The following is a 13,659-nucleotide window of genomic DNA, read 5'->3' as shown; positions in this document are numbered from 1 at the left end:
TGGTTTGAGCAAGGCTCACCAGCTTGAGCCCAAGATCACTGGCTCGAGCAAGAGGACACCCGGTCTGCTGTAGGCCCCCCCCCATCAAGGCACATATGAGAAATCAATCAGTGAACAACTAAGGAACCGCAACGAAGACTTGATGTTTCTCATCTCTCTCCTTTCCTGTCTGTCTGTCCCTCTCTCTGACTCTCCCTTTCTCTGCCACACAAAAAACAAAACAAAACAAAAAACAGTTTACAGGGAAGTTCTTAACTTTAGTTCTTTCTCTGCCACATTCATATTTATTACCCTGGGTAAGCCAATCAATATATCTGGACTTTGTGGGAGATGGGGATGGGGGGCAGCAGGGTGTTGGCAGTTAAATGGTCTTTTTGGGGTCTTCCCAATTTAAACAATCTTTGATCTTAAGTAAACCAATAATTCTAGAAGTTTTGTGTGCCAGATAGCAGTTTATCTGCATACCTTGAAAGCATTTAGCATGATATTTTTGTAGCCATGTTTCTTCCAATTATAAGAATAATACATTCTCCCCCATTAAAAAAATAGTAATTGATAAATTAAATAAAATAAAAATGAGAAAACACAAAGGGTACAAGGAAAAAGAAAAAATGTTAAATCTTAATTCTTTCATACAAAGCATTATACTTTTTTTTCTGCAAAGGGTTATACTTTGAAAGACTTTTCTGATCAATAATTTGTGAGTCTTTAAATTACAATACTAAGGAAGCCAGATATGTATGTATATGTATGACCTTTCATAAACATAGGCACTTTCTTTCTTTTTTTTTTTTTTTACAGAGGCAGAGATAGACAGGGACAGACAGACAGGAACAGAGAGAGATGAGAAGCATCAATCATCAGTTTCTCGTTGCGCGTTGCGACTTCTTAGTTGTTCATTGATTGCTTTCTCACATGTGCCTTGACCATGGGCCTTCAGCAGACCGAGTAACCCCCTGCTGGAGCCAGCGACCTTGGGTCCAAGCTGGTGAGCTGTTTGCTCAAGCCAGATGAGCCCGCGCTCAAGCTGGCGACCTCGGGGTCTCGAACCTGGGTTCTTCTGCATCCCAGTCCGACGCTCTATCCACTGCGCCACCACCTGGTCAGGCAACATAGGCACTTTCTACATGAATCCATCACGCTCAAGTCTCCAGTGAGCTTGGTGTGTTTACTACACAGTATTCATATTTCATACTGTTTGCCGATTGTTACATGACATTCTCTCTCCCTTTGGTTCTCCTCTTTCACCTCTTCTTCCTGGTGCCTTTCCTACCTCCATGATGTTCTTTGTTCCTCATTTTTCCTGATTCATTTCTCTTTCTAGCAGGTTCTAAATTTGGATGTTTTATAGAATTCTTTCCTCGGCCTCTTTTTATTCTACAATATCTCTGGGCTTTTCTTTCTTTTTATTTTTTTAAATGTTTTATTGATTTTATAGAGAGAAAGGGAAAGAGTGAGAGAGAGATAGGAACATTGATCTGTTCCTATGTGTGCCCTTACCAGGGATTGAACCAGCAACCCTTGTGCTTCAGAACAATGCTCTAACCAACTGAGCTATCTGGCCAGGGCTTTCCTGTTGTTTGTTTCCTGGTACATATAAAAGGTTTACAGCCTGACTGGTGGTAGCACAGTGGATAGAGCATCCACCTGGGATGCTGTGGGCTTTTCTATCTACTCCTGTGGTTTTAGTTACTATTTGGATACAACAACTTTGAAATCTGTGCTTGTCGCCTAGATTTTTTTTTCTTAGTTGTAGATTAGTAATTCCAGCTGTCTATATATCTACCTATAGTTGCTAAGGACCCCTTGAGGTCAACATGTCTAAAATTCAACTCATTATCTCACTAGAGTTGCCTATTCTTTCTTTGTTCTTTTTCTTAATTTCCTCTTCTCCATCTCTACAAGTCACCATTTTTAGCTCATTACTTATCTTTTCCCTGGAGTACTACAATAGTCCTCTAATGGGCTTCTAGAGACTTCAGCGTTATTGGTACTTATGAGAAAGTCTTATCCATGAGTAATTTCTGCTGACCTCGTGGAAAACATTTACAAAATCCCTAATTATAAACAGGACCTAAATGAATTGTGTACATCTATCCTCTGTATAGCTGAAGAAACAGAGCAATTATATCTACTGTGTAAATGATGTTAGTATGAAACTGATAAGACTGCTTTTTATCAGATAAGAGGCTATTTTTTCTACTATACAGTTAAACAAAAAAAGTGACTTCTCCCAAATTGTGTCTGGCTGTACCTGTGATGTTGATTAAAAATGTAAGTAAAAAGTTCCTAGCACATGAAGTTACCTCTAATTATTTGTCGTTTTTATTAACAACCTTAAGAAAAAAACAACTTTGACAAGAGGATTTCCAATAGGGATTTTTAAAAGAATATTATATTCTACCATAGCAAAATATAAATATTTTTAGTTAAAATGCAATTTTAGCTAAACCCCTCCCCACCCAGAGGGGAAAAACAGGTTCATAAAGAAATAAGTAATTACAGGCTGGAAATTAAATTTTAGAAACTTCATCCAGTATAAGCTTTGGCCCCAATTCTAGCCCTTGCCCTGTAACAGGGATCAGGAACCTATGGCTCACGAGCCAGATGCGGCTCTTTTGATGGCTGCATCTGGCTCGCAGACAAATCTTTAATAAAAAATATAATAACATTAAAAATATAAAACATTCTCATGCATTACAATCCATTCATTTCCTACCCCTCATGTTCATGGTTGAGGGTGGCTGGAGCCAATCATAGCTGTCCTCCGGGACAACACCAAGTTTTTATTGGATAATGCATAACATACATGGGTCGTTGTATGGAGCTCACAGAATTACATTTTAAAATATGTGGCGTTCATGGCTCTCTCAGCCAAAAAGGTTCCTGACCCCTGCCCTATAATCAACTTTGCATTACCTTTATGCTACCAGCTATATTAAGTCATAATTGGTTATGACAATATTAGAGTCACATGTAGAATAGGACAGGGTCCTAGCTATTTATATCATCCAGCTGCTACTATTTGTAAAACTATGAGAATAGGAAAGTTATCTACTCTTAATAAATTAAATTAGTGTCTTCTGGCATTTTATAGTACTTATGTTAGATGTTTGTCTATTTTAAGATGTTTTTATTTTTTAGGCATCTGTGGGAAACCTAGAATTGCAGAAGTAGGAGGTGTGCCTTACTTATTGCCTCTTGTAAATAAAAAAAAAGTAAGTGTATTTTTACTCTTCATAATCACATGAAGATTTTATGATTTGGGTTGATTTCTATTAGTATTAGAAGATCATTGACCAGTGTGGCAAAGAAGTGTTGATAGACTCAGTAATAAAAGCAAAGCAGGGAATTTGTATAAATTATGATTTAAATAGTATTGTTTTCCTCTTGTATAGGTCTATGATCTAAATAAGATTGCCAAAGAAATTAAGCTTCCTGGAGCTTTTATTCTTGGAGCAGGGGCCGGCCCATTTCATACTCTTGGGTTCAATTCTGAGGTCAGTATATATATAATATATATTTTATTTTATTGATTAGACATTTGGTTTGCCTTTTTCCATTTACTTCCCTATCAGAAATCTTACTGAATCAATTGACGTCATGTGTCTCTGTACAGATTTGCTACTGTTTGACACAGACTTGAACTATATAGCACATGCTCCAATTGGTGCAACTACAATGGAGCACTAACCTCTAATTTCAGATTTTCTTAGGGTATTCGCTCAGTCTTAGAAGAATCCAAGGTCCTGCTGTGGTCTGCTGTGGACCTGGTCTGTGAAAGACTTTAATCCTTATACATCGGGGGATTCCTAGTTTCCCCATAACTCTTTGCTTTTGGTAGGAAAGCACAGTTTCTTCATGTCTCATAAATAGAAGAGTGAGTGACCTCTTCAGTCTGCCCATTCTCTGATAACTTGTACAGATGTGACCATTAGTCAATAATCATACAGGTTCTTTTGCAGAATCATTACTATAATTTGCCTAGTACACAAGAAAGAAAAAAATTTATTTAGACAGTTTAGTTTAGTTTATTTTTTGACAGAGACAGAGAGATTCAGAGAGAGGGACAGATAGGGACAGACAGACAGGAAGGGAGAGAGATGAGAAACATCAATTCTTCATTGCAGCATCTTAGTTGTTCATTGATTGGTTTGTCATATGTGCCTTGACTAGGGGGCTACAGCAAAGCAAGAGACCCCTTGCTCAAGCCAGCAACCTTGGGCTCAAGCCAGTGACCATGGGTAACATCTATGATCCCATGCTCAAGTCAGCGACCCTGCGCTCAAGCCGGTGACCTTAGGGTTTCAAACCTGGGTCCTCTGCGTCCCAGTCCAATGCTCTATCCACTGCGCCACCGCCTGGTCAGCCTAGACATTTTAAATAAAGGAAATGTTACAATGTAATAGGAACACTATAATATGTAAACATTTTATAAAATGTGTTCAGTTTTTTGATATTTGTATATCTTTAACATTTGATTTGAATATAAAATTAAATAGTTCATATTTCATGTTTTCTTATTAGATCTTGAAATAAAATCTTAAACTATAGGATAAAATTCTGCCACATCATTCAAGATACCGTTTGCAGAGACATACTAAGATTGACTACTTTTACCTTATTTACTTTTCAGTTTATGCCAGTTATTCAGACAGAAAGTGAACACAAAGCTCCTGTGAATGGAAGTTACTTTGCCTGCATTAACCCTGAAGGTGGAGGGTGCCTCCTGGAGAAATACAGTGAGAAATACCATGATTTTGGGTGCGCATTACTGGCTAATCTCTTTGCCAGTGAGGGCCAACCTGGAAAGGTGATTTTGTCCATAAAAACATTGTTCTTCAAAAGTTGTCAGCTAAAAATTTGAACTTTTATTGCACAAATATGTTTTTATAAAGAAAATACAAGGTGCCTAAGTCAACACTGTTTAACCCAGTTATGAAAGATTCAGAGAGTACTACAGGTAGAGTAAAAGTCTCATTTGGTTAAGAATAATATTTAGTAAGCAATACAATCTTTTCTGAGGAACTAAAAGGCAACAGATAGTCATATGGAGAATGAGATAGTCAAATAGATGAACCATGTGGCTGATAATAGCTAATGTCTACTGATAATTAGTATACTTGCAATGTGTTTATTTGTGACTGATCAGACATTAATTGAACTAAATAGAAATGATGGTAGCAAAAAAACTTGTAGCAAGAATGATTAATTAATGCCTCAGATTACTTCCTATTGGTACACAAAAAGATGATTTCCATTTTAGCAGTTGTGAACACTTACTAGATTTTATAAACACAGATAACTACTTTAGACACTTTGAGAAATGAGGTAGTGGAGTAAAAATAACTAATAAAGTTAAGGTAACCTAAGTCCAGAATTATAAAAGAAGTGAGAAAATGTAATCATTTTCCCCTCCCTTGCAAGTAAATAATTCAGTTATGGACGATTCAGAAAGTACTATAGGCAGAGTGAAGTTCTTATTTAAAACTGAGTTAAGCCCTGACTGGTTGGTTCAGCGGTAGAGTGTCAGTCTGGCGTGTAGAAGTCCCAGGTTCAATTCCCAGCCAGGGCACACAGGAGAAGTGCCCATATGCTTCTCCACCCTTCCCCCTCTCCTTCCTCTCTGTCTCTCTCTTCCCCTCCCACAGCCAAGGCTCCACTGGAGCAAAGTTGGCCTGGGTGCTGAGGATGGTTCCATGGCTTCTGCCTCAGGTGCTAGCATGGCTTCGGCCGTAACTAAGCAACTAAGTGAACACAAAGCTCCTGTGAATGGAAGTTACTTTGCCTTAGTATGTCTCTGCAACTCTGCCCCAGATGGGCAGAGCATCACCCCCTGTTGGGCATGCCAAGTAGATCCCAGCTAGGCTCATGCGGGAGTCTGTCTGACTGCCTCCTCGCTTCTAACTTCGGAAAAATACAAAAAAAAAAAAAAAAAACCCCACAAAAAACTGAGGTTAAGAATAATGTGTAATAAGCAATACCCTTTCAGCCAGAGTGTTCTTAACCTTTGACGACCTTGACATACAATGATAAGAATCTTTTAGAGTTCAGTGTTGGATTTAGCTATAACTCTTAGTCCAAGAAAGCATGAATAAGAATTATTATTAAATGACCTATTACATTTATATTTATATAAAATATGCATTATTAAAACTTAGAAAGGATTGAGATACCTCAACTCATATTTGGGTGTTCTAAACAAAGAAATGAATATTTGCTTGATGGCATTAGATTGTAGAATGTTTCACTTTGGTAGTTATTTATATAAAAGTTTGCACCTTAGAACAATGGTATGTGTCTTTATGTCCTCCCTAGGTCATTGAGGTGAAAGCCAAAAGAAGAACTGGAACACTTAATTTTGTGACTTGTATGAGACAGACTCTTGAAAAACATTATGGAGATAAGCCTATAGGGATGGGAGGTACTTTCGTAATTCAAAAGGGAAAAGTGAAGACTCACATTATGGTAAGGACCTGTAGGGGCATGGATGTGAACAGTTGTGGGTATCTGTGTGTGTATGTACTTGAGATCTTCAGGACTTTTTAAAATGCACATTGAAAATTCTACCTGTAAAAACACCCTGAATAAATCCCTTTACTAGACTGTATTACTTTAAAATTTTTAATGACAAACAATACTGTAAGTCATATTATGCCATAACATATGGTTAGTCCCTTTTTATGTTAATACATTAGAACTTTCGTTTCAGCATCTTTAAGATCAAGATAGATGTGAGTATAAGCCTGAGAAACTGATTATTATTTTCATTGCCAGAATCCCATACTTAGTACATAGACATTGCTATTAGCATGATTGTAGTTTTGGAAAAAGAACTCACTATGAAAATGACAATCTATGGGCTAAATATAGTAAGTGTATAAGACATTAACAATGGAATACTGTATGAAAGCAGACTCAGGGCATTCAGTATGTTTATTATAATTTTTGGTAGGCAAATGAGTCAATGAATGAATGAAGTATAAAAGTGATTACAACTTGCCCTGGCTAGTGGTACAGTGGATCCTGGGAGCCGTCTGGATCCCAAGGGCGCCAGCTCAACCCACCCCCTACCTCAGTCACAGGTTGGATCCCTGGTCAGGACGTGTACGAAAAGCAATCAATGGGTGCAGCGAGTTGATTCTTCTATCATGCGCCTGCTTGCTCTCTCTCCCTCCTCTCTTTCAAAAAAAAGTGATTACAGCTTAATTTCTTTTTTATTTTATCAGTAAAGCCATTAGAAAATGTATTGTTCTAATGGTTTTTTATCCTGTTATTTTTAAATGGCCCACCAGCTGATCCTGCAAAGAAAGATACATTTCTGAAACTACTTATTTTTCCAAATTATTTACAACATATATTTGTAAATGCCAGATGATTATGGGATTGTACAACCATTATGGAAAACAGTATGGAGGTCCCTCAAAAAATTCAAATAAATAGAACTATATGATACTATACTATATGATAAAGCAATTCTACTTCTGGGTATATACGTGTATATATATTTGTGTGTGTATGTGTATATCCAAAGGAAATGAAATCAGTATCTCAAAGAGTTATCTGCTTTCCTATGTTCACTACAGCATTATTCACAATAGCCAACTTATGAAAACAACATATGATATATTATAGATATATGGCTTAAAAAAGAAATTCTGCCATTTGCAATAACATGGATGAACTTATAGGACATTACACTAAGTGAAATAAGCCAGACACAGGAAGACCAACATTACATGATATCACTTACATGTAGAACCTAAAAAAGTCTAAATTAGAGAAACAGAGTGGAATGGTGGTTGTCAGGGGTTTGGGAATAATGGTAGGGGAAAATTAGAGAGATGTTGGTCAAAGGGTACAAATTTTCAGTTATAAGATGAATAAGTTCTAGAAATCTAACATACTTAATGGTAATATAGTTAATAATAAAGACTTGTGTACTATAGGATGACATGTAAGATTAGGATGAGGATATACTTACAGGAAAACTGAGGCTATGAAAATAAAAACATAGTAGTAGATTCATTCCTTCATACATTTTATTGTGTACACATTGATTGGTGATCCTTTTGAAAACCAGGGTGTATAACTCCTTTTGATGCTAAAACTAGTCAACAGAATATATAAAAAGGCTTAAATTTTGTAACATAATATAAAATTTTAATTCTCAATAATATTCAATATGTTTACGTGTCTAATGATCTTTTATTGTAGCCTAAAGAATTTTCTTCCTGCCCACTGAACTCTGATGAGGAGGTGAATAAATGGTTGCATTTTTATGAAATGAAGGCGCCTTTGATTTGTCTGCCAGTTTTTGTGTCCAAGGACCCAGTAAGTCTGTGTCTGTTTTCTACATTGCCTTCTACCACAATGATGATGCTCAGTGTTTACGATTTTTTTCCTTTGGATAATACACTTTCTGTGTTGTTATTTAAGAACTAAGATGGTCTTTAGCATTATCTTGAAAGATAAGGGAGCAGGTGGCTAACAACCCTGAATTAGGCAGAGCAGATTTGACCTTTGAGAAAATGAAGGCTCAGGCATTTTAAAGAATCCCCAAAGTCATGTTATTAAATAGTAGAATCACAACAGGATTCATTTTATTTGCTGTTCATTATACTTTTCATTATAGTCTAACACTATACACTAGGAAAAATATTATAGTATAGACCAATTCAAAGCAAATATTTACCAAAATAATAGCTAATGATATTTTTTGATCCAATGATTCTGTGTCTAGGAATTTATACTTAAATATTTACATAAGTGTGTAAAATGATCAGTTAAAAGGTTATTCATGACAGATTTGCTATAATTGCAGAACAATTGGAAATAATCTAAATATTGGTTGGAAAGTGGTACATGCATACAATAGAATACCATATATGTGAAAAAGAATAAGGAAGTCTTTTATGATGTGATATATACAAAGATCTCAAAGCTATATTGTTAAATGAAAAAAAAAAACAGTATTCAGCACAGCATGTACAGAGTACTACCACTTGAGTGAAAAAAATAAAAGTAACACTGGAAGGATATGGAAGAAACTGCTTACATTAGCTGCCTACAAAGTAAGGAAGTGAGGGATGAGGGCAAGCAGTGGAAAGATATTTTACTGAATATATCCTTACATCCTTTTGCATTCTTTGAATTTTTTTTCTTCTTTTCCAAGTGAGAGAAGGGAAAATAGAAAGACTCCCTCATGTGCCCCGACCAGGATCCACCTGGCAACTCCTGTCTGGGGCCCATGCTCTGCCCACCTGGAGCCATGCTTGCAACTGAGCTATTTTTAGTGCCTGATGCAGAGGCTCCATGGAGTCAGCACCCAGGGCTGATGCGCTAGAACCAATCAATCCATGGCTATGGGAAGGGAAGAAAGAGAGAAGGAGGAGGTGTGGAGAAGCAGATGGTCGCTTCTGTGTGCCCTGACTAGGAATCAAACCCTGGGCATCCACACACCACGCCAAAGCTCTACCACTGAACCAGCCAGCCAGGGCCATGTTCTATGAATTTTGAATCATATGCATGTATTACCTACTTAAACTATAAAAAAAATAATTACCATAGCACCAATATAAAAGGTCTCCTTCCCCCTTAAAGAAATTCTCTCCAAAATAACTTGAATATTAACAGTAGCTTGTTTGTTGTCCTAGGGGTTCGATTTGCGACTGGAGCACACTCACTGTTTTAGTCATCACGGAGAAGGTGGACACTACCATTACGACACTACCCCCGATATAGTGGAATATCTTGGCTACTTTTTACCTGCAGAGTTCCTCTATCGCATTGATCAACCAAAAGAGACCCATTCATTTGGGCGAGATTAAATCAACTGCTATTCATTTAGAAAAAAAAATGATCAACTAAGTTAATTGATTAACTAATTAATTGATACAACTATAAAATCTAATAGAAATTATCTCACTACTTAACTTCTATATTTTTGGCCTTTGAAATGAAAGGTATGTTGACATTATACTGTGTTACTTCATAAATCTATCTGAAAAAGTTTATTGGGAACAAAAAAAATACATAATGGAGAAGTTCTTTATTATTCTTTTATTCTAAAAATCAGTTTTATATTTATACCTTAAATATAAACATGAGCTGGAATCATGTGATTATTTTTACCTAACTTAAATTTCTGGAAGGATATGGAGAAATGAAATATGTAATAACTTACATTTATTTAAATTATTAAAATTTTCAAATTAGTCTCAAAACTGCTAATTGGATATTTTAAAAGATCAGTGTTGGAAATTTGATAGTTGTTGAGTCTTTGTACTGAATTTTAAACATATATTTTAGAAGTAAAAGTATACTTTTTTCATGAAATAAAGTAGTTAGAAAGATGAACTTTACTTTTGGTGAAGTTCAACTATACTCAGAGTTTGCAATTTGCCTTTCACAAACATTAGCAACTAGATCAGGGGTCGGGAACCTATGGCTCGCGAGCAAGATATGGCTCTTTTGATAGCTGCATCTGGCTCTCAGACAAATCTTTAATAAAAAAATAATAACGTTAAAAATATAAAACATTCTCATGTATTACAATCCATTCATTTCCTACCGCTCATTTTCATGGTTGCAGGTGGCTGGAGCCAATCACAGCTGTCCTCCAGGACAACACCAAATTTTTATTGGATAATGCGTAACATACACGGGTCATTGTATGGCTCTCATGGAATTACATTTTAAAATATGTGGCGTTCATGGCTCTCTCAGCCAAAAAGTTTCCCGACCACTGAACTAGATGGTTAGCCACGATTCTTCCTTCCTTTGGATTGCCAACTGGAAACAGTTTGTGCCTGTTGGTTACTTCCAAGAAGAGAAAGGAAAAGAAATAGTATTAAAATACAACATTTAAGTGAGTATATTTTAATTTATAAGTGAGGCTATTGCTAAACATGACTACTGTCCTTCATGAAATGTAAAATTATACTCTTACTGATTATAATGGTTGAAAATTTCCTCAGTGTTCTTCTATAATCATTAGCTAGAAATTAACTCTCTAATCTTACTAATGCCAACAAAGAGCAGATTTAGCTCTTGAGTACCAAGCACATAATAAATCTTTTAAAAATATTTTTGATTTCCTTTTTTGGATGTTAGCTATAAAATGTCTTTTGAGTATAAATTACTAAATATTATTTTTAAATGAGTACTAGTTTGTAGCAAAAAAATGAATAAAAGTTATATAATCGTAATATGATGTTTTTTTTTTAATATTCTACCTCCAGACAAAAATAATATTGGTGGTATTCATCTGTTGAACAAATATGTATTGCACACCTATCCTGCCCTCTGGAATGTGAGCTCTGAGTGTCTGGGAAAGAACAGAAACTCATCTTGGGTCAGCAACCCCCAGGACTGATAGATGCTATATGCTTCCTATGCGTGATCGCTGTTTAAACCTGTGACTTTTGCAGTGCTCTATTTCACAACAATAGGGGACTGATTTATAAAGAAACACATGCAAATGATAAGTCCTGGTTATTTCTAGGAGGAGGGAGGAATAAGTGAACTAGGAAGAATACAATGGAGCTCTAACTAGATCAGTAATACTTTACTTCCTATCAGTGTGAACACACAGATGTTTGTTGTTACCTTCTTTTGAACTCTTAAATCTAAAGTCAAGGACATAGTACCATGAATCTTCTTTGTTGAAGTATATAGTTTTATACATAATTTTTCATATATTTCTTAAAATAGAGAAGTATGGTGATTTAGTAATTAATTTAATGCTCTATTTTTATTCTTTTGTATATTTATTATTTATTTAGAAATTAAATGTAATGGGATGACATTGGTCCACAAGAACACATGAGTTTCAGGTGTACATCTCCATGGCATGTGATCTATTCATTGTGTTGTGTACCCATCACCCAAGGTCAAACCACTTTCTATAACTGTATGTTTGGCCCCCTTTACCTCTGAGCCTCCCACCCCCCCTCCCTCTAGGTACCACCTCATTTTTGTCTTTGTTATGAGTCTCAGTTTTATATCCCACATATGAGTGAAATCATATAAAGTTCTTAGTTTTTGTAACTGATATTTCGCTTAGCATAATATTCTCAAGGACCATCCATGTTGTCACAAATGGCAGTATTTCATCTTTTCTTATGGCTCAGTAGTATTCCATTGTATATATGTACCACATCTTTATCCAGTCCTCTTATCGAGTGACAGTTTGGTTGTTTTCATGTCCTGGCCACTGTGAATAATGCTGCAGTGAACCATGAGGGTACACATCTTTGCAAACAAATGTTTTCAAGTTTTTCAGGTAGATGCCCTTGCTGGGTCATGTGGTAATTCTATTCTTAATTTTTTTGAGGAACTACCATACTGTCTTCCATAGTGGCTATACCAGTTTACATTCCCACCAGCAGTGAATGAAGGTTCCTTTTTCTCCACAGCCTCTCCAACACTTGTTACTACTTCTCTTGTTGATATGATAACAATCTAACAGGTGTCAGGCGGTATCTCCTTGTAGTTTTGACTTGCATTTCTCTTAATAGCTAGTGAAGATGAGCATCTTTTCATATATCTGTTGGCCATTTGTATGTCTTCAAGACAAGAGTATGTGTTCAGGTCCTTTTCCCATTTTTTAATTGGATTGTATTTTGTTATTGAGTTTCATGAGTTCTTTTTTACAGAGACAGAGAGAGGGATAGACAGGGACAGACAGACAGGAAATGGAATGGAGAAATGAGAAGTATCAATCATTAGTTTTTCCTTTGCATGTTGCAACACCTTAGTTGTTCATTGATTGCTTTCTCATACGTGCCTTGATCACGGGCCTTCAGCAGACTGAGTAACCCCTTGCTCAAGCCAGCGACCTTGGGCTCAAGCTGGTGAGCTTCAGCTCAAACCAGATGAGCCCTCGCTCAAGCTGGCGACCTCGGGGTCTCGAACCTGGGTCTTTCGCATCCCAGTCCAACGCTTTATCCACTGCACCACCACCCGGTCAGCCATGAGTTCTTTATATATTTGAATATTAACCCCTTTCTAGAGCTGTTGTTTGCACATATCATCTGCCATTTGATTGGCTTCCTTTTAGTTCTGTTGTTGGTTTCTTTGGCTGTGCAGAAGAAGCTTTTTAGTTTGATATAGTCCCATTCATTTATTTTTGCCTTTACTTCCCTTGCCTTTGGGGTCAAATTCATAACATGTTCTCTACGACCAACATCCATAAATTGAGTAACTATGTTTTCCTCTATGTAATTTATTGTTTCAGATCTTATATTTAGGTCTTTGGTCCATTTTGAATTAACTCTTGTACATGGGGACAAACTGTAGTCAAGTTTCATTTGTTTCCATGTGGCTTTCCAATTTTCCAGCACAATTTTTTTTTTTTTTTAGCAAGAGAGAGAGACAGATAGAAGGACAGGCAGGAAGAGAGAGAGATGAGAAGCATCAGTTCTTCATTGCAGCACCTTAGTTGTTCAGTAATTGCTTTGTTATATGTGCCTTGAACTGGGAGCTTCAGCAGAGTGATGACCCCTTGCTCAAGCCAGCGACCTTGGGCTCAAGCCGGCAACCTTGGGCTTCAATCCAGTGACCATGGGGTCATGTCTATGATCCCATGCTCAAGCCAGTGACCTTGTGCTCAAGCTGGTGAGCCCGTGCTCAAACCAGATGAGCTCACACTCAAGC

General features: G+C 36.7%; 1 protein-coding gene across 3 annotated transcripts in view; it reads left to right on the top strand.

Annotated features, from left to right (window-relative positions):
- The window catches only part of C1H11orf54 (chromosome 1 C11orf54 homolog), a 31,331-nt gene extending 20,121 nt beyond the window's left edge, over nucleotides 1-11,210 (top strand). For all 3 annotated transcript variants that reach the window (XM_066248438.1, XM_066248445.1, XM_066248429.1), the window contains exons 4-9: nucleotides 3,145-3,218; nucleotides 3,399-3,500; nucleotides 4,637-4,813; nucleotides 6,319-6,468; nucleotides 8,218-8,334; nucleotides 9,657-11,210. In XM_066248438.1, the coding sequence (XP_066104535.1) occupies nucleotides 3,145-3,218; nucleotides 3,399-3,500; nucleotides 4,637-4,813; nucleotides 6,319-6,468; nucleotides 8,218-8,334; nucleotides 9,657-9,830 (794 nt within the window). In that variant the 3' untranslated portion in view covers nucleotides 9,831-11,210. The remainder of the gene's footprint in view (nucleotides 1-3,144; nucleotides 3,219-3,398; nucleotides 3,501-4,636; nucleotides 4,814-6,318; nucleotides 6,469-8,217; nucleotides 8,335-9,656) is intronic.
- The last annotated feature ends 2,449 nt before the right edge of the window (nucleotides 11,211-13,659 follow it).

This window comes from Saccopteryx bilineata, chromosome 1 (assembly GCF_036850765.1).
Source record: "Saccopteryx bilineata isolate mSacBil1 chromosome 1, mSacBil1_pri_phased_curated, whole genome shotgun sequence".
Classification (NCBI taxonomy): Eukaryota; Metazoa; Chordata; class Mammalia; order Chiroptera; family Emballonuridae; genus Saccopteryx; species Saccopteryx bilineata.
The sequence above is the reverse complement of the archived record's forward strand: the minus strand, read 5'-3'. Positions and strand labels throughout refer to the sequence as shown.